The sequence below is a fragment of the Dermatophagoides farinae genome, chromosome 1 (assembly GCF_024713945.1).
Source record: "Dermatophagoides farinae isolate YC_2012a chromosome 1, ASM2471394v1, whole genome shotgun sequence".
In the NCBI taxonomy this organism is placed as follows: Eukaryota; Metazoa; Arthropoda; class Arachnida; order Sarcoptiformes; family Pyroglyphidae; genus Dermatophagoides; species Dermatophagoides farinae.
In genome coordinates this window covers 1,340,680-1,363,443 of record NC_134677.1, presented here as the reverse complement: position 1 = coordinate 1,363,443, position 22,764 = coordinate 1,340,680, and the positions used below count along the sequence as shown (strand labels likewise).

The 22,764-nt window shown below is 29.5% G+C and overlaps 1 protein-coding gene across 1 annotated transcript; it reads left to right on the top strand.

The window, feature by feature from the left end:
• The first annotated feature begins 16,056 nt into the window (after positions 1-16,056).
• On the top strand, positions 16,057-18,077 carry LOC124491631 (uncharacterized). Its single transcript, XM_047054309.2, has 3 exons — positions 16,057-16,146; positions 16,265-16,785; positions 16,910-18,077. The coding sequence occupies exons 2-3, from the start codon at positions 16,773-16,775 to the stop codon at positions 17,779-17,781; spliced, it is 885 nt and encodes a 294-aa protein (XP_046910265.2). The 5' UTR covers positions 16,057-16,146; positions 16,265-16,772; the 3' UTR covers positions 17,782-18,077.
• The last annotated feature ends 4,687 nt before the right edge of the window (positions 18,078-22,764 follow it).

The following is a 22,764-nucleotide window of genomic DNA, read 5'->3' as shown; positions in this document are numbered from 1 at the left end:
ATGACCGACCATCATCATTGTAAATTTTTCACATATATATATAGATTGTACACGTGGCATCCTTCTTGAAAATTATTTCAATTATTACTATGGTGATTTTGTATACAACTACAACAACAACAACTCAATATTCAATTTATCCCACATTTTATGAGTAGGATCAACATGATCAAATTGGAAAAATCATCATTTGACAATCAAAAAAAAAAAAAAAAAAAAAAAAAATTCAATGCAATCCATATGATCAGGTAAAACGTTTTATTTTGTTCAAAATAAAAATAAACGGATCAAAAAAAAAAAATGTTCGTTTTTTTTTGTTTCAATCTAGAAATAAAAACAGCGGACAATGAATGGACCATCATCATCATCATCATCATAATAATAAATGAGCAATGGCAACAATCGATCGATATATGTGGACTGACAATTTGACTGAGTGATAGAGAGAGAGAGAGAGATGAGATATACAGACAAACACGTGCAATGTGAATGATATCAATGAGGATGATGATGATGATGATGATTTTTTTTTCTCGTTGGCCATTTGATGATGTCACGTGTTTATAAATATTATGTATGTATGTGTGTGTGTGTGTGTATGTTTCAATGATTGGATAAAAAACGAAAATGAAAAAAAAACAGAATTCCAAAGTTACAACAACAACAACAACAGCATACAATTTACAATTGAAAAGAATTACTATCAACTACTCAAATACAATCAATCGATCAATTGATCGATTCTTTTTTTTAAATTTGACCAATACGATTTCATTTTCTACCAATTTCAAATGATGAGAAATAACAACAACAAAGGATCAAGGTTGATGATGAATTTATTTTTAGAATCATCAATGCACACAGCACAGAAAACGAGAATAAAGAACAAAACATCCGGCAGCAATTCAATTCGAATTTCAATTAAAATTCATCAGATTTTTTTTTCACTGGAAAATTTGTCAAGAGACCAACAGTTTCGTGATTTTTTTTTAGTCATTTCAAAATTGTTTGTTTTTCTAAGACCAAATGACCGGAAATCGGGGCACATTCAACAACAATAATCGAATCAATCCTATGCTATTCTTGATACTCGTGTTTTTTTTCTGTCCATTTCAGGAAATGATGATGATGATAGCTAGTTCAATATTTCAGAGAAGAAAAAAAATATTCGTTTTTTTCCACGAATTTTTTTTTCTTCATTTTCACTGGGATTTGAAATCAAATCGAGTGGACATGACCGGAATATTGATGATGATGATGATGATTATGAAATGAAACCGTCATCATCATCATCAGCATTAGCAGCAGCTGATAAAGATTGCCTTGACTAATAATTTTGTGTATGTTAAGCCTTTCGATGAAAAAAATGAACGAAACACGTGTGTGTGTGTTATGTCGATGACATTCACCTAAAAATCAAATATTTTATCCAGAAAAAAAAACATTCAGAATAATAAATATGCGCAAGTAAATGACATTATTTCCCCTGTTTCTTCAGTTTTTTGTTTTGTTTTGTTTTGATTCTCAAATTCTGGTTTTTTTTCCTAGTCACATTTTCAAATCATTTAGTTGTTTCATAACGGATCATTTGAGATTGGTCAAATCAGTTGTTTTTGTTCGTTGGTTGATTTTTTCCCTTTTCTTTTTTTTTTTGGTTCATCACGCATACATACAGTCACATATATTTAGACAGGCGGTAATTTGTTTGTTTATTTATTCTCGATAAATTCTTTCTTTCAATGAATGAATCTAATTTTTGTTTGTATCCAGAATATATCAAAAGCGACACATACACATACACACACACACACATACGGTCCATTCAACGGAAATCAAAATTGTCACCCATTAAATTAATGAACACACACACATACAAGCAGACAAACACATACCACCATCATCATCAACAAATGAAATTTGAAACGATCATTTTGATGATGATGATGACGATGATCATCATCATCATCAAGCATTGAAATAGAAATAGTCAAATTTTGTAGAATAAAGAAAGAAAGAAAGGAATAAAAATCCAAGTAGATGCAAATGATGATTACTTTTTTTCAGTCCATGCATGCATGATTTCCTATTTATTTTTCTGGTCATTTACTTAATACATGCAAACAGAATGCGAGATTATTGAAACAGAATCCATATCGATTCACAGAAGAAAAATACTTAAATGAATCACGTTTTTTTCGTATCAAATTCATTATCGTTTTTCGTTTTTTTTTGGTTGAATTTGAATCCTTTTTTTTCATTCTGGTTCACCATTCTTATTCAACAAATTATGCTTATTATCATCATCATCATCAAATTAATGATATGAATCATTTGGAACCAGAAAATGATATACAATGTGGTTGCATGGTGGGTTATTGCCATTATCATCATTATTTTTAATCAAACAAATTGACACACACACCCACCTACACACACTGGGTTTATTCTTGGATTCGATCCAACATTAAGAGAAAAAAAATATTTCAATTTCATTAACTTTCAATGATGATGATGATCATGATTATTCATCAACAGAATAATGTTTTCGTTTCCATTGTAATTCATTTAACAATTAAATTTTTTTTATTATTCAACTAAACAATGCCTTTAATCCATATTCATAATTAACACACACACACACACCCACACATCAGATGAACATGTCAAGTAATCATCATCATCATCATCATCATCATCGTAATGATTATGATTATTATTCTCATTAGAATATCGTAGCTGGCTTGCGCCTTTTTCTCAATTATCGATTCAACAAATAAATAAGATCAAGTAATCACCATCATCATCATTTGAAAGTCGAATGATTTACTAATTGTTTTCGTCTTTTTTTTCTAGCAATTAATCCTCATTGAAATGAGTGAATTTTTTTTCCAACTACCCATTGTGTGATGACTTAATTGGTGTTCCACCATATAGAGAATGAATGAAATGAAACAAAAATCTATTTGGAGAATTTCATTTTAGTTTCAAGCCTAACCCATGGTAGAAGATTATTATTATTAGAATAATGATCATTTTTTAGTTTGAAAAATGTTTGTTTTTCTAAAGTACTTTTCAAGTGTATCTCACACACTAACACACACAAATGGAATGAGAAAAAAAAAATGGATTTCAATTTCAAAAAATTCTATTCTGGGTAATGGAAAGGACAAGTGTTTTCATATTCAATCCTTAATTCATAATAATGATGATGCTTAGCAGTAGTAGTGGTGGTGGTGGTGACAATGGAATAACGCCTACGTGTCACCTGGCTTATATTCTTCTTGGGTGATGACATTTTTTTTTTTTTTTGCATTTTGTTAGGGTTCCATTTCCAAACAGAAATTGCACTTGAAGTAGAGAAAAATTTCCATTTTGTCCGTTGTTGTTGTTGTTGTTATCGATTATGTAATGTTATCATCACACATTGTCTTCAATTAGCTGTGGAGCCTTTTTTTTGAATGTATAAGGTTTATTTTCTGGTGTTCAGATTCTGGTGATTGGCAAATATTTAAAGTGATCTCTCTGGTGGCCAATCATTCACCGATACGATGGAACAAAAAAAAAAGTGGCAATCAATGTATGTTTTTTATATTCGTGGTTCAAGCCAATTCTAAGGGCCAATTGTAGGGGATAGGAGCAGCCAAACCAGGGATCACTAAAACTAAGTTTTTTTTTCATCACAACAAACGTGAAATAATATCCAATTACAATCATAATGGTGGTGGATAACCATATATATAATATATATATCCGTATCGATTATTATTACTGGAAAATACTAGATATACAGGCTATAATTATGAAAAATTTGGTGATGAAATTGTGTAGTTTTGTTGTCGTTATTGTCGTTGTTGTTGAGAGTAATACCACCTGTTTATCACGCAATATTCCACTTATCTCATCATGTCATATCAAATAAAATTGTGAATAATTTCCATGTTTATTGCCCACCATCATCGATGATGATTGAGAAGAGATGAAAATTTGATCCATGTTCAATACACCTGTGTTTGTCATCATCATCATCATCATCATCATAAACCATGATGACCGGATAAGAATCAGTCAATCAAAAAAAAAAAAAAAAAAATGGAAAACCAAAAGAATGTTCCACAAATGTTCAGTTTTAGTCATTATCGTGGAACTTTATTCTTTTTTCTCGCTGAAAAAATTATTGAAAATTTTTGAAATGACAAAAAAAAATAACCAGAAAGATGGAAAAAAAAGAAAAATGATATAATGGGCACGTGGCATATGAAAATGATCTACCCACCACCATCCATTCATTCAATTCATCCATCCATCCATCCAGTAAAGATCAACCTATTACTACTACTACAAACAACAACAACAAACGACAAACAATTAGTAGGAAAATTTTTCAAGTGGACCAAAAAAAAAAAAAATTCAAAATTTAATATGAAAAAAAAGAGATGCAAATCATATTTTTTCTCTCTCTCTCTCTCTCTCTGTGCGTTCTCATTATACATGTTTATCCAGAGAGATGAAAATCATTTTCCCGACAATTGAACATCAAACGACAACGACAACAACAACAATAACAACAGTTTATGGTTGTTTCTATTGTTCAAAAAAGAAAAGAAAACGATAACGAAAAATGTGAAAAACACGGGAAAAATGTACGATAAATGATGTTGATAATGATGATGATTGGTCCTATGGAGTTTCACACACTCATCAACGACAATAGCAATAACAACAACAACAATGAAACCGTGCCATTCTTTTTTTTCTCGCCGATTAATTTAAATTAACTTAGGTTATGAATTATTAACTTTTTCTCTCTCTATCTCTCTCTCATTTTCAACCACAATTCTCATCATCATCATCATGAATGATGTTCAATTAGTGTGGTACAACAACAACAATTGTGTCAACAAATATTTTGAATCAATGATTGTTCACTGATGGCTAATATTCAATGTCAATGTCAATGTTGTTGTTGTTGATTTTTTTTTATCAAATTATAAAATCCATACATATTGTTCATGTGTCCAACTAATTGAATCCATCATTTGTTTTGCTGCTACTAGGTTTTTTTTTCTGTGCCATGGCCATTTAAAAAAATCAGTAATCATCATGAATGGAAACAAAGTACGGGCAATTTTTATTTCATGTTATGTAACATGAGATCTGTGATGACAAAATGTCATTCCATTGATTCTTTATTGAACTCGTGTTTTTTTTTTTTTTTTTTGCAAATGTGTGTGTGTGTGGGATTCAATCCAACATAACGTATTTTGGAATTAAAATCAGTTTCTATTGTCTGTCTGTTTGTGTGTGTGTCTGTCGATTATATAAATGAAAACCACACACACACACACACACAAATAAACACGAGGATATCACATATAGAAAATCAATCGTTGAATACAAAATGAAATTTTTTTTTTATTTCTGTGTGTTCATTTATTTAATATTTATGAATCCATTTCTTTTGTTAACATTTACACGCACAGACAGACACAGTTTTATAATTTTTCCCACAGGTCTCCACACACATTCACACACACACACCGAATTTGATTCAAATGATATGAATTCGATACAATTATCAAGCTAATAATAAACTCTTTGAATTTGATTTTTTCCTTTTCATCTTTATTAAAAATTAGCATTTGATATTGTGATATAAAAGTCGGCAAAAAAAATTTTCATTCGATTATTGGACTGATTTTTTGTTTGTTTATATAACCAAAAAATGATGATGATGACCACTTGACCAAGATTAAACTGGCCATATTATATTCATAAACAAAACAAAACAAAACGAAAAAACACGCGCATCACACGCGCGATTTTTTTTTGTTGTTGTTGTTGTTTATTTTCGATTGCATAAATCTGATCTGATAAATGTTTGTGGGTGTTTTTTTCCCGGGATAAAACTAAATAATCTTCTGCTGTGTCTATGTGTGTGTGTGTGTCTATGTCAAGAGTTTTGTTTATTTTGGATCAATTTTTTTTTCTCTATTTTTCGATGAAAAAAAACCAAAACTAAACAAACAACTCCTATTGACGTATTTTTTTCATAATGATGATGATGACGAAAAACAGAAGAAAACAAAACAACAACAACAACAACAAAACCAATCCATCAATAATCCATCCAGTGGTAGTAGTGTTGATGAACACACATCGTACATCATCATCGTTATTGAGAAACAAAAAAAAAAATTTCCAAAGAAAAATTTATGCAAAATTTTAAAACGATCAACAAACAATCAGCAACAACAACAACAACAACAAAAAATTTTTCAATGGAAATTATTCCACTTATACTGATTTTGTTGCTGTTTTTTTTTCTCCATCAAACAACAAGACATCGTTAATGATGTTCATCATATCATGATTATGGCCATTTTCCAATGAATTAGAAAAGAAAAAAAAAACAAATGGAAAAATTGAAAATTTTTTTTGTTTGTTTTTTTTTCTCAAAATTCAAACTTGTTGCAGATGATGATGATTAAAGGGCATTCCACTTGGTTTGTTTTTGTTGTTTTTTTTTCAATTTCAATTCAATAACTAATCAGAATGTGGTAGCGCCAAAAAAAAAGACAAGACAGGACAGTCTCTGAATTCTGATTTTTTCTGTTTTTTTCGATTCCGATATAAAAAAATAAACCAAATCAAAATGTAACAAAAGCAGCAGCAGAAAACCTCTTGACTTTTTTTTTACACTACTGTGTGTCTGTGTGTGTGGGTGTTGTTGAATCCACGTGCTTGAAATTGGCCACGAGTAGCAAACAACAACAACAACAACAGTAGCGACAACGCAAAAAACAATATGAAAATGTCAAATTTCTGTGATTAATAATCACAATTGTGAAGAGAAATGAAAAAAAAAGTTGCGAAAAAACAACAACAACAACAATGATCCCAAATAAATAAATAAATTCACACGAAACGCGTGTGTGTGTGTGTATATATGTCCAAACAGCCATGAATTGAATTGAATTTGAAGAAAATCATCAACATCGTTATTTTAGTGTTGACGTTGTTTATTCATTTTTTTTTGTTATCCACAACCACTTCACAATCGATTATGAATATGATTGTGACCTAAGAGTGTTGCCGGTGTGTGTGTGTGTGTGTGTGTGTGTGTGAATGAATAATTGACCAAACGCAAAAAAGAGAGAGAGAGAGAGAAAGAGGAACCAAAAAAAAAAACTGGGCCAAATGTCCAGTGTGGTCCAGTGGAAAAAAAAGGTTATAAATGAGTTTTATTTTTTTTTATTTCATTCGTTTGTTTGGGTTATTCAACAACGTTTTTTTTTCTCTAGCTCGACTAAAAGGATAATGGATAGGGTCCAGGTTTTTGTTTTTGCATTGGCTGCTGCTGCTGCTGTTTTTGAGTGTGTGTGTGGGGGGTGGAGGTTTCCTAGATTTTGTTTCTATCACTCGATACAATGATTCGGTAATAGTTTTCACATCCGTTTCACATTATTTTCATTTTCAATTCTTTTTGTTGTTGTTGTTGTTGTCTATTGAATAACAAAAACAACATTGACATTATTAAAGGGTAATGAATACTGGTTGTTGTTGTTGTTGTTGCCGCTGTCATCATTTATTTATTCAAATCAATTTCACATACGCAAACAAACAAACAAAAACTCTTGACTATTAACTGTGAAATATGGATCATCATCATCATCATTATCGTTTTCATTCATATTAAATGATGATGATGATGATGATGATGATAATCTATTGATTTTTTTGGTTAGCTAGAGTTGGTTGGTGAGAATTTCAATTTTTTCGTTTTATTTATTCATTATTATTCATATAACAATAACATCAGCAGTATCAGTAGCAGTAGCAGCAACAACAACTACTACCACCGCCACTTTTGTCATATGATACATGTAGATATGATCATTTTTTGTTGTTGTTGTTGATATCATTATCACACAAATTGTTTCATTCTTGTTGTTGTTGTTGTTGTTGTTGTTTGTTCTGTATTGTATACAAAAACAATTTTCCATAGGTTTTTCTTTCATTTTTTTTTATATTCAATTGACATCGACATGGACACGCGTAGGCAATTTATTATTATCAATATATCGATATATCGATATACACATGTTTTATATTATATTTTGTTTATTTATTTATTCGTTTGTTTGTTTGTTTTCAAACAGTGTGTGGAATATGCATGTATTCTATGAATTTTTCATAATTTATAAATATAATGATGATTTTAATATGATCAACGATTGTGTTGATTTCATTTCATTTTTTTTTCTCCACTGACCAATGGTCATTGTAATGATCAGAGATTTTTTTTTGTCGTCGTCGTCATCGTTGTTGTTGTTGTTGTTGAAATGATTAATGATGAATGGAAAAAAAACATAATTTTTTCACCACTTCAATATATATATATAAATATTCGATTGGATTCGCGTGTGAACAATCATTCATTGGTTTTCATGTTTTTTTTTCTTCTCTTTTCCAAAAATCAGATCATTAAGGAAAAAAAAGATCATTAAGATGATTGTTGTTCAATTCATCATGATGATCATCATCAATTAATTTAAATTCATTATATATGGATGATAACAGGGAAAAAAAACAAGCAAACAAACCGGAAAAAAAATTTTTCGAAAAAGCCATCGATGATGAGAAAACATTATTATTATTTCTCAGGATCAAACATTGAATTTGAAAAAAACAACAACAACAACAACGACAACACCTACAACAAACCAAATGGTAAATATCAGACACACACACACACAGCTATTGTGTATTATTATGTTGATAAATGGTCACTTTACAATGACCGGTTATTGTTATTGTTATTGTTACTGTTCAAAGTATCAAATTTATATTCTTGTATTTGAATGAAAAATGAAAAAGTTTTTTTTTCACCACCATTGTTGTTAATATCCACAACCATTGACCAATGGTCAGTCTTATTATGTCACACACACACACAATTGTTGTTGTTGTTGAAACAATTTCGTAACAAATGAGAAAAACAAAAGAAAATGCCAATAAATAATCGAGAGTACAAAACAAAACAAAAAAAAACAATGATCTCACGTAATGTAACGCACATTATCATCATCATCATCAAAATAGCAGCGGAAAAAATATACTATTTTGACCTAAAAACGAAAAAAAAATGCAACACAAACAAACATATTTTTGGTCATCATTTCCTTAATAATGACCAAATACTATTTGTTTTTTTTTGTGTTTGTGTGTGCATACGTGCGTGTTTGTATTTGTCATTTCATTATATATGATGATGATGATGGTGATGATGATTATCGATTTCATTGGAAATCTATAATGAACGGAAAAGGGTTCCTCAATCAATGATGATCGGATGTAAAAACGTTCGATCCACGATGTGGTCGATTAATCCTAGAATCTATTAGCATTTATTTTCATTCAACAGTAGTAGTAGGATGAAAGAAAAAAAAATTAATCCGATTTCGGAAGCAAAAAAAAAATCAATTTGAATTCCAAAGAAAAATATATCAGTTCAAGTCAATTACCAACAAGAAAAGAGCAGCAAAAAAAAAAAAGAAAAATCCTAAATATCAATAAACACACACACACACACAATGGTGGACAATGAAGTGATTTTTTTCCATCTTTTCCCTTGTGAAGAAATCATTATGCTAAAGAGCATCCGATTCAAACGAACAAAAAAAATTATTAATCACTTGGAAGATATATAAGTTGAGTTGATAATAAAAAAAAAAAATTCTCGGAATCAATCTTTCAACCACCATTATCGATTCATTTACAAAATTCTTCCTCAGTCATTACGTTGAAGTGAATATTTTTTTTCTTCTTTGTGGATAAATATTTGACTTGATCGATCAAAACAAAATCGAAAATCAAAAATAAAATAAAATTCCAAATCAAAAAGGATTAAGGTCAAAGATTTTCGGGCATTCGGGAAAAATATTTTTCCTTTTTCAATCCAAACAAAAATTCAACGAAAAAAAAAATTCAATTGTTCAAACACGATTAATGAGACCTGTCGATTGTTGTTGTTGTTGTCGTTGTACTAAACGTTGTCTTTTGGGTTAATGGGACAATAAAAATAAAATGGGTGTTTTATAGGTACCAAAATAAGATCCAAATGTGGCTGGTGGCTAGAACACACACACACATATACCGGCTATTAACACTTTGGTCCATTTTTTTCCCACACATAGGTTCCAGGTGGGTTGTAGGTCAATCAATTGTATTTATACAACAACAACAACGACAAAAAAAAAGCCCAATGTAAAAAAGAAAAATTACAAAAACTAAAATGTCCAGCTAGAAATTAACAAAATATATCTCGACTGTCGCAGTCGTCGACGGATAATTTATGGTCGTCAAAAGAAAAAAAAAATCTTTTTTGTTCATTCAATTATCTGGGCTTACTAGTTGTCGTCGTCTAAATTCTTAATATTTTTAGTTTTTGTTGTTGTTGTCATAGAATATGTGCCGAAACAACAACAACAACAACAACAAAGAACAAAGAACAAACGATAGAAATGAATTCACTTATTATTTAGTCTTAAAATTACATGAAAAGAGTTATAATATAATCATCATCATCATTATGAAAATGAAATTTTTTAAAGAACTTTGTTGTTGTTGTTGTTGTCGTCGTCGTCGTTGTTCCGGTGTCTGGTGTCTAGCCGTTAGTTGATTTGATCGTTTTCTAATAATAGTTTTTGCATGGCAGAAAGATTTTAAAAATAATTTTTTTTTCTTCATTTTTCATTCCAAACTAATAATGCACAGACAATTTTGTTGACAAATTTTTTTTTTTTTGTTTTCAAACCACAAAAAAATGGTGATTTTGATGATGATTTTTGTTCATTTCAGCAACAGACACACACAGGAAAAAAAACTAGCCAAGTGATTAATCAATCATTCATATCATTGTTGATCGGTTTTTTTACATCTGTTATTCAAAGCATTTGTCGTCTATATATTTTTTTTTTCATTCTGCTGCTGGTCAATGTTCTGTAGCTAATGATTATGATGTTCATGAAAATATATAAATCCAGTTGTTGGTTTTACCATTGACCTAATGGTAATGGGAAAAAATACCGGTCCATTTGAAACGAAACCAAAAAAAAAAAAAAAAAAAACAACAACCAGAAATCAGTAAAGAAAAAAAAAACACCATGTCATGATCATTTACACATGTATCGTTTACACTTGTTTCACATACAAATTGATGAATTTCACCACCGCCACCACCACCATCATCATTAATTTTATAAATCAATTTAAATTGCCAATGGCACAGCAAACACCACCACCACCACCACCACCACCACAAAAAAACTAAAACCAAAATAATGCCTTTCAATGACGATGTATGTTAGATTAATATTCATTACGGTTTGGTGAATTTCCATTCAATAAAAAAAAAAAAAAAATTTTTTTTGTTCTTTTTTCTTCAATTTTTTTTCTTACTTCGTTATGGACACACACACACATGACATGTGTGAAAAAAAAATTGCATGATCATTATCGATATGGAGAAAAAGAAAATTTGTTCCAAAAAGTGTCTGTTTCTCTCCCTCTGTGTGCATGCATTTTTCTGCCATTTCATTTAACATTTGATGATGATGATGATGATCCATTACTAAACATTGATATATGAGACATTGATTTTTATTTTTTTTATACATAATAACAACATCATATCACATGATGATGATGATGATGATGATGTTGTTTTATTTAATTTTCATCATTCAGGCTCAAAAACTTGCAATTTATAAACCGAAAATAAAAAAAAATGTTCCTTGTTCATCATCATCATCATCATCATCATTATCATGATCATGATCTTGATTTTCAGACTGATTTTCATCTGTGTCTCACCCTATTGCTTTTTTTTCGAATATCGGTGTATGCCCTTATATTATCTTAAAGAATGTTTGTTCCAAAACATAAAGTAGAAAACAAAACTTATAATGATTTTGCACTTGAATGCAATTAATTAATACGAAGAAGAAGAAGGAGAAGAAAATAAAAATAAATGGATAGAGAAAGTAGGAGGAGTAGTTGTAGTATTAGTATCCGCAGAAAATGGAAGAAAAAAAAAGGTAATGAAAGCAATGTAGAAACAAAAAAAATTGATTAAAAAAAAAGCCAAACACACACACACACATATACAGTATGGATTGCTAATCATTATCATCACCATAATCATTTTCAAAGACGATGAAAATCATCATCATCATACATATCCAATAAACCCAGGGAGATTTTTTCGTTTTTTTTTCTTTTACGAGCGAAAAAAAACGAAAAAAAATCACTTCATTTAATACACTAATAGTGTATATATAAATACATTATGGAAAAAAAATTACCTAAGAAGAAAAAGTATTTGAAGAAGACAGCCAAAGAAAAAAAAATTACAAAAATTTACCCTAGAGCCTTTTTGTTTTATTTTAATCATCATCATCATCATTATCATTAATTTTTTTTTCTGAAATAAAAAACCTGGATAAATTTTTTTTTTTTTTTTTTTGATCATTCAATTTTGAAATGATATTTTTTTTTTGCTTGATGATGATGATGATGATGATGTAAAGCAAAAGCATAAAAAAAAATTGAAAAAATAATTTCCATAATAAAAACTAGCCAAAAATTAAATGAAAAAAAACTGAATCTGAACACGTGTAGGCGGAGATGTCGATAATCGATCGTCCATCAATCGATTGATGGCTATATATATGATAAATAATAAATCAATTTATTATTATTTATTATATCTCCATTATTACTACTATTAATGGCCGAATAAAAACTAAAAAAAAAAAATTTATAATCATAATAATTTGGTGCCATAATTATTGATTTAATGAAATTTTCATTTTATTCTTGAATTAACAAAAAAAAGTAGAAGAAGAAGAAAAAGAAAAATTTGAATGACCCTTTCATTACATTTTCTAAATGGCAAAATCATCAAATGATGATGACCATCATCATCATCATCATCATCATCAGCATTGAATTATTCTCATTTCAAACTAGAAAAAAATAACAAAAATCAATTGATCGCCTCTTTTTTTTATTCATTTCTTTTATTGTCGATAGTTGTTGAACAACAACAACAACAACAACAAAATTCTTTTCAATTCTTTCAGATTATTTATATTTATTGTAATCATCATCATTCATTCATTCATTTGATGAATATCAAAAAAAAAAAACAAAAAAAAATCAATTTCAATCATGTTGGCAACAATAATCATCATCATCATCATCAATAACTATCGATAATTTCAATCAATAAATTTTGTTTTTTTTTTGTCAATATTTATTGACCAATTTCAATTTATTTGAACATTTAACATCATTCTCATCATCATCATCATCATCATTATCGACATTAAACCATCAACAACGAATTTTTTTTTTCTTGGAAATGAAATTTTTTTTTTTTAATCATCAACAACAACATCAACGATGAAAACAATAACAACATTTTTAATCTCTAATTCACACACACACACACACAAGGGGCAAAATTATATATTTATTCTTTCTTTTTGTTGTTGTTGTTGAAAATTTGCAAAAACACTTGGCCAACAACAACAACAAGAAAGAATTTGAATGATGATGATGATGATGATGAAAATGGCATGTTTTTGTTGTTGTTGTTGTTGTTGCTGCTGTTAAAGTCATTAAACCATCTCAAACACACATGGCCAAGAAAGAAAGCTTTTTCGGTTGATCATTAATCGAAAGCCAAAAAAAAAAATGAGAAGAAAAAAACCAACCAATATTACCCATACATATAATACAGCAAGAAAAAAAAACACACACACCCGAATACAAATAATACACAGAACCAAAATCAACCAACAAAGCGAAGAAAAACAACAACAACAACACAACCAAAAGCCGAAAAAAAAAGAAAAAACGATAATCAACAACCATTAAATAGAAAAAAAAGAAGAAAAAACCTGGCCATTGAAACTAATATTTTCTTTTTTCACTAGGCTATAGATATGTTGTAGTTTTCGTTTTTCTTCTTCTTCTTCTTCTTCTTCTTCTTCATCTGACTGATCATCATCATCATCATCGTCGTCGTTCTTCGTTCGTCAAACACACACACACACAGACAGAAATTGGACATAGGAAAAAAAAGAACAAAATTTCAATCATTTTCATTCAAAATCTTCATACACCAACACACAAACACACACACACACACACACACAAACCAGTGGTCTCTTTAAGAATAAAAATAAAACTAACGTTTATTCTTCAAATACAAACATCATCTTCCATTTTCGGTTATAAAAAATTGTTTTCTTCATTTTCATCATCATCATCATCATTTCAAATCATTAATTAATTAATTATGTGATGTGAATTTTTTCTTCTGTTTTGTTTTTCATTCCACCAACCAACCAACCAACCAACCAACACACACACACAAGCAAACAAACCAGAGATTTTTCTTTCGATTTTGTTTTCGGGTAAATGTTTTATTTCTTCTCGTTGCTGCTGTTTTTATTTTATTTTTTTTTACCGCGTGTTTTCATCATCATCATCAACAGTTGTTTATTTATAAAAGTAACGTGTTTTTTTATTCAATCTTTAGAAATCTTCAAAGCAAAAAAAAATCCACACTCAGACACACAACCAACAATCATTTTTGGCCTAAACAACAACAACAACAACAAACTTTGAAAATATAAAGATTTTCTGTTTCTGTTTTGTTTTGTTTTGTTTTCTTCAATGTTTCTTCCCGCGTTTTTATTTTTCTGGTTAGTAGTTTAGTATGTTGGATTGCTACAAAAAAAAAACTATAACCAGTATTGCTGCTGTTGTTGTTGTTGTTGTCGTCGTCGTCGTCGTTGTTGTTGTTGTTGTTGTAAATGTTCAATGTGGTAGTTTTACATATATCATTATCGAATGGTTTAAAAAAAACGAAGATTTTCGCATTTTATTTTCCGTGTGTGTGTGTGTACAACCAAAAAAATAAAAAATAAATTGGTGACGCTTTTCTATTCTCCATGTTTTTGTGTGTGTGTGTGTGTGTTATGGTAAATGTATTGGGGTATTATACACACAAAAAAAACATGGCCTGAATATAAGGAACCTTCGAATTTTTTCTTTTCTTTTTTTTCCCTAAAAAAAAAATCTTAACGAATACAACAACAACAACACACATTTCTGTCGTCGTCATAGTCTTTATTTGTCATTCATTCATTCATGTTGTTGTTGTTATTATTGGCGATGGTGGTGGTGGCGGTGGTGGTAACCATTTACTTATTCTTCATTGGCCGGTCGAAGGTCATCAAATGATTATATTTTGAATAACAAAAAAATTTCTGTCTTTGTGTTCAAGACTGTTTTTTTTAGACATCATCATCAAAACACACAGATTTTTTTTCTGTTTCACCTTTTTTTTGCAGATAATTAATCAATTAATTAATTGATCAATCAAAGAACAAAAAAAAATGTCTGGTGACAATCTATATATGTGTATCCGTGTAGTGAATGAATCAATTTAAACTTTGACATATAAGTCCATCATCAAGTGTGGTTATCAACAAAAAAAAAACAAACAAAACATCGTGATTATCATCCATGATTCTGATGAATTAGAGAAAAAAGTGAGCGAGAGAAAAATGATTCATGGAAACGAAACAAAAAAAAAATTTTTTTTTTTTTGATTACCGTTACCATTAATTTGATTTTGATTGAGTTTTATTTTAAATATAATTTATTTATTTATTTTCATCATTATCAACCACCACCACGATCACCACCACCACTACTACTACTACTACTACTAATGAATGATTATTTGATTGTATCGATGATGATGATAATAATGAGGAAGAACCATGATCCATAAATGTTTGTCTTTGATAACATCCATCAAAATGTCGTTTATTTTAATGAAATAGAGAAAGAAATGTCATACACACACACACACACATGCTACTATCATCATCATATCATTATCATTTCTTCAAAAAAAAAAAAAATGTCGATTATTTATGGTTTGGTTTGGTTTTCATTTTGATGTTTTGTCAATTTGTTTATCATCATCATCATCATTAATGATTATTGGTGTTGTTGTTGTTGTGGTGGTGGTGGCGGTGATGGTGGTGGTGGTTGTTTATGGTGACTTTTTTTTGTTTTGTTGTTCTTACACTTAATATTGTTGTTGTTGTTGTTGTTGGAATTATTAATTTCTTTTTTTTTCTCTTTTCTTTTTTGTTTCTTTCATTTTGATCATCAGCATCATCGAAAAAAAAAAGATTTTCCATTCCATTACCTATTTGTTGATGTAAAACAATGTTAAACATTGAAAACGAACAAATTCTTATGCATATCATCATCATCATCAAAAACATCATGACAGCAGCAGCAGTAGCAGCAGCAACAACAACAACAAAATCATCAACGTTATTATTCAAATCAAACGATAATCATCAATCAATTATTATTGATCAAACAAAATGCATACAATGTGTTCATCAACGGACAAAAACCTAACTTGAATAAACACAGAGACAGTTTTTTTTTTGTTGTAGTTGTTGTCTTTTTCATTCACCATCATCAACGACAACAGAATCTAGCCAAAAAAAAAAAAAATACACTGAATTCAATCATCATTGGATTTTAAAAAATTCAAAAAAATTAAAAAAAAACTTTTCATTTCCGTGTTTGTTCGTGTGTGTGTGTATAGTAATGCAGTAATCAAAAGTATTTTATTCTTTCTACATATCAAATTTGGCCCCAGATCAATGGCCAATAGAGGTAAATAAAAAATAGAAATATCGATCAACGCGATTGATCAATCGATTTTTTTCTTTTTTATTTTTCTATAATCTTTATGATGATTGACTGATTAATAATAATTTGATTTGATTATTATATAAAGATCAGTATGATGCAAATCACCATTATCAACAACAACAACAACAAAGATCTTGTAGAACGATTGATACTGGCAGCAGAAGCAACAACAACAACAGTAGAAGAAATCATAGCAGCAGCAACGGCGGCGGCATCAACAGTAATAGAAATAGCAACAGTTTCATTGGTAGTAGCATCAATATGATCAATAATAATAGACGTAGCAATAATAATAATAATCAGGATTCAAATAATCAATCAAATCATCATCATCATCATTATTATTATAATAATCAACATGAAAATAATACGGTATTTGGAAATGAAAGAGGTGGAATAACAACACCAACGCCATCAACAACAAGTTGGCGCCAATCACATAGTAGACGTAGAGATAATTTTACTAATGGTAATGGTGATCATAGTGGTGGTGGTGGTGGTGGTGCTGGTGGTGCTGGTTCTCGTGGTGGTAGTAATATCGGTAATCATAACAGTATTAATCAAAGTAGTAGCAATGATAATAGTAGTAGTAATCGTGCTGCAACACATCGGCGACAATTTGCACCAGATAATGATTGGTTTCGTGAATTACGTGAACAAGAAGAATTGGATCGCCGTTATTCGGAACGTCTTCGCCGCTATTATCAACGACAAAATGAACGTGTACAAATGAATGAACAATTAGAACGTTTACGACAACAGCAACCGAATCCAAATCAACCTGTATCATTTGAATTTTTTGAAGGTATGCGTCCATTTATGGATAATCATCATCATAATAATCGTCGTCAACCAAATAATAATAATAATAATGATGATCAAAACAATGAAAGACAAAATGATCCATCATCGTCATCATCATCATCAATGCGTAATGGTAATCGAAGATGGCGTTGAATCAAAAAAAAGAAAAAAGAAAGTTCCTTAACATGTGAGAGTGTGATATTCATCATCGTGGAAAATCATTTTACATTTCATTTACTATGGAGAAATCAAGAAGAAGAAGAAAAAAATTTAAAATCCAACAACAACCTCATTCATTATTCAATTGTTTTCATCGATAATTTTTTTTTGTCTCATTATCATTCATTCATTCATACATTCAAGAGAAAATATTCCAACATTTGTAATTTATTTACAGAAAAAGAATTACAACAATAACCTGAACTATCTCTATTTAGTTGTGAACACACACACACACTTTGAAATTCTTGATTCTTGAATTCATCTGTTAAATGTTCATTATTTATTTTTTTTATTCTAAATAAAATAAACAAACAAATTTGAAATAAGAAACCAAAAAGAAAATTCTACGATTCTGGTGTATGTTGAAAATGGGCGTCAAATCATCATACAGAATTTTTTTTTATTTTGGGCGCAGAATCCTAACCATAGAGTGATCCAAACAAAATGATCCTATATCGTGGAACAGGAAAAAAATGTTTGTGCGTTTGTGTGTGTGGACATTTATTATATATAGACCCTATTTTATTTTATTTTTGGTGCCTAGAAGATGATTGGCCAATAACGGAAAAGAATCGATACGAAATCGAACCAACAATATGTGTCTGAGTGTGAGTGCATGTCTGGAATCGGTCAGAATTGATCAGAAAAAAAGTGTTGTCGCTAATGCTTTTAATCCAATCGTAGAGAAAAAAAAATAGAAAAGAATCGTCAACCATACATGAAAATGAAATCATCAAGGGAAAAAAACATCAAAATGTCAGCATATTCAATCAAATCACCAGAACAAAAAAAGTTGAAAAAAAAGCTAACTGATACACACAACACAATGATGATGATTGTTGTCCATCAAGGCGTGAATTGAAGTTTTTCATTTCAATTCAATTTTTTTTGAAATGAAATTTTTTAAACTACAGTTAAATTCAATTATTATTTTTGAAAAGAAAAGTTAAAATTTTCAAAAAAAAAACAAAAAAAAAACAAATCAGAATCATCGAATCGAATGAATCGGATGAATGACAACAAATATTCAAGAATCGGACAGATTTTCCGTGTATTTGACATTACGCATGAATGTACATAATATATATGAACATATATATATTGCATACACGTACCGTTTATTTGTTGCACATATGGTGGCCAAAAAAAAAAAAAATGTTGAACTTTTCTGTGTTTGTGATTCATTTACTTTTTTTTTGCTGCAGCAATAACAAAAAAAAACGTTTCCGCATTTAAAAATTTTCAAACAAAATTAAAAACAAAAAATTCAAATTTCAGGTACGCCATCTGTTTGTCAAGAAAGTTGTTGTTGTTTTTCTTGTCTTGAAATTGTCGTGGATTTATTTTTTTTTCAAGTGAATATTGTACTATTCTTCCAAGGTAACCATTGGTGATAAAATAAAACAAAACAAAAAACAAATAATAACCACACACAAACACCCACACACACAGGTGAACTAGAAATTATTATTATGTAACCATAAATTAACCAAACCACCACTGTGTGTATATTGTAATCATCATCATCATCATCATCATCATCAGGTACCGTTATACAATCACCAGGTGTACCTGTCAAAAAAATCACTGAAATTATCATTATGATGATGATTATCATCATTGATGGTGAATTTATTTGCGTGTGCGTGCACGTGTTCATTGTTTGTTTGTTTGTTTGTTTGGTTATATACACGAATAATGATGAATTTGACAAATACAACCAAAAAAAAAAAAAAAATCGATCCAAAAAAAAAGGTAAATCGAGACACGAGACCAATTAGCAATTGTAATAATAATTTTGTGTCTATGTGTGTTCACCACGTGTTCATCAGAAAAAAAATATGAAAAAGGAAAAAAAAATTTTCTGTTGATACGCAACAATGATTATCAAATGGTTATGGATCATTGTTGTTTTTCTAGTTTTTTTTTGTTTAGTGGTTAAGGTCAAACAATTGTGACAATCATCATCATTTTTTTTGTAGCAACAAAAAAAAGGTCATTTTATAATGATGAATCAATATTGGTCAAAACTAATGACCGCCATTATTATTTGGTTTTTATTTATCTATCTATCCATCTATCTATGATTGCCAAATGGTATACCAAATGTTCAACAACAACAACAAAAATTTGGTCATTACAAACTTAAATTTATGATGAATTCACTAGACATTGGATTATGATTAGTTTGCGTGACAAATATTTTTTTTTTTTTTGATGTCCAGAATCAAATAAGATTAACCAGTGGTTATTTTTCCATCATCATCATCATAACAAGATTATGATAATTAATGATTCGTGTTTTCGGGTTAATGATGGTGATAATAACGATGACCACCATCACTGGCCACATCAGCAGCAATACTAAACCAATCAACCAAACAATGCTACCAGAATTGATTATGAATGATCAAAAGTGAATTAATGAAATGAAAAAAAACATCATCACCATCATGGTTGATTCATTTATTTATTTAAATGAAAAGAAAAATGAACATTTGGAAGATGTGGAAATCATGGATTTTTGGTCGATTAATTTTGCATATATGAAAAATTCTATGAATGAATGAAACTAAAAAAAAAAAAAATAATAGAAATCCGGCTGATTTATAGACTTTGATAATCATTGATAGTTTTCTTGTAGAGTCCATTAAATAATTTGGACTTTAATGTGTGTATAATATCATCATCATCATCATTATCAACTTAAAACCTCAGTGGAACAAAAAACGATAGTGATAATAATTAATGGCCAATGCCATTTAACAGTTGGATTTGTGGCCATTTTTTATTCTGTTTCTCCCCCCATTCTGATTTGATTCATTCGATTTATTGCTGTTGTTTTTTTTTCTTGATTTTGTGTTCAATATTCACAACTAAACACAACAACATTTGTTGCCCCATAAAAAAAACAACAAACAAATTGACTTTTTGCCGCTGTTGTTGTTGTTGCTGTTGTTGCTAACATAACATTTATCCATTCATTCATTCTACACTGGTTGGTTGGTTGGTTGGTGTTGGAAACAAATAACAATGACAGGTGCTACTTTGTGATTATCATCATCATCATCATTCTGGTTATTACTGTTGTTGTTGTTGTTGTTTTTTTTCTCCCATTCTCTTGATCAGAATCAAATAAAAATGAAACACCAAGTTTTGCATGATTGCGTTTTTTAACGCCGACCACGTGTATGAAACCAGAGAAAGAAATATTAATCATATGTCAAACAACAACAGCAACAACAACAACAACCAGAACCAAAAGAATCAAAAAAAAAGAATTCATTTGGATATTCTCCAAATGAAATGATAATGATAATTTGAATACCTTTTGACAGTGATAATAAACCCGTGAAACAAAAAACAAAACAAAAAAAAAAACAGTGGAAAATGGAAAAAAAGGGCAAAATCAATGGCTGAAAAGAAACCCATTCGATTCATTCATTCATTTACTCATTGAATTGAATTGAATGAATAAAATGTTCAATCAATCGAAACAAAAAATTTTTTTTTTTTTTGCTTGCTTGCTGAATATATTCAAAAATTGTATGGTTATAATGATGATGATGATGATAATGATCGGGGTGAATTAATATAATTTATCATTTGAATTTGAAATTTTTTTGCTTTTCGCTTTTCGCTTTTCATTTTCATCGAAACCAACCAAATGTTTCGTTTTTTATTTTATGCAACATAAATGAAACAACACAAGGTATCAACCTTTTTGGTGAAAAAAAAATTTGATTTTTGTCAATTTTGAAATTTATTCGATTTGATCATATAGTCGTTGTTGTTGATAAATAAAAGTTGCTGGCCATTTTTTTTTTCGTTGTTGTTCATCGATGATTACCACTACTACTACGGTCCATATCACATATATTATCATCATATTCGTGGTTTGGCCAATTGTGCAATCATCAAACACATACACTATAGTATACTACTCATCACGCCTGAATAAATTTGATTAATTTACATTTTTTTTTCATTCATTCATTCATTCAAACCAATAATAATAACAAAAGGTTCCAAAAATCGATCCAAAACCAATGGAAGAGAGAGAGAGAGAGTGAAATGTGATTTGAACATGTGGATAATGGGGACCGAGTTAGTTCGAAACAAAACAAAACAAAAAAAAAACGCATTTAAATTCAATACAAAAGAGACAAAGTGATTATCATGATCACGGTGATGATGATGATGATGATGACAAACCGAGCGATCAAAAAAAAACTTTTACTTTTTTTTCAAAAAAAAAAAAAAAAAAAAAATTTAAAAAGCCAACCAGAGAATAAAACAAATTTGATGATAATGGTGGTGTTGACGGTGATGGTGGTGGTGGTGGTAATCGATAACCTGCTGCAATATTACACACATCTGTGTACTTTTTGTTTTTCACTATCGATGAAATAAAAAAAAACGCCATATGAATAATATGAAAATGATATTTATGTAATACGAATACTGATGATGATGGTGATGAGAGAGGATGCTGAATAATTTTCATCACACACACACACACCATAATGACAGGTATAAAAACCTAACTATAACAATCAATCAAATCAATGAAATGAAAAATGAGAAAAAACAACAAACAGAATGTAATTAAAAAAAAAAACAGACAACAACAACGACAAAAACATTCCTGGTGATGCTGATTTTCCAGAATCAAGAATTCTTTGAATTCTTATTATATTATCACCACGGTGACCATCAGTAGCAGACTTTTTTTGGGATTAATTCTCCGCAATCATATTCAATCAATTAGTAGCAGAAAAAAGGAAAAAAATTGAAAATTAAATGAAAAAAAATGTTGATGATGACGATGATGATTATTATTCAAAATCATTCATTCATTGTCTATATGTGACGATTTTAATTACATATTCTAATCACACACACGAACACAAA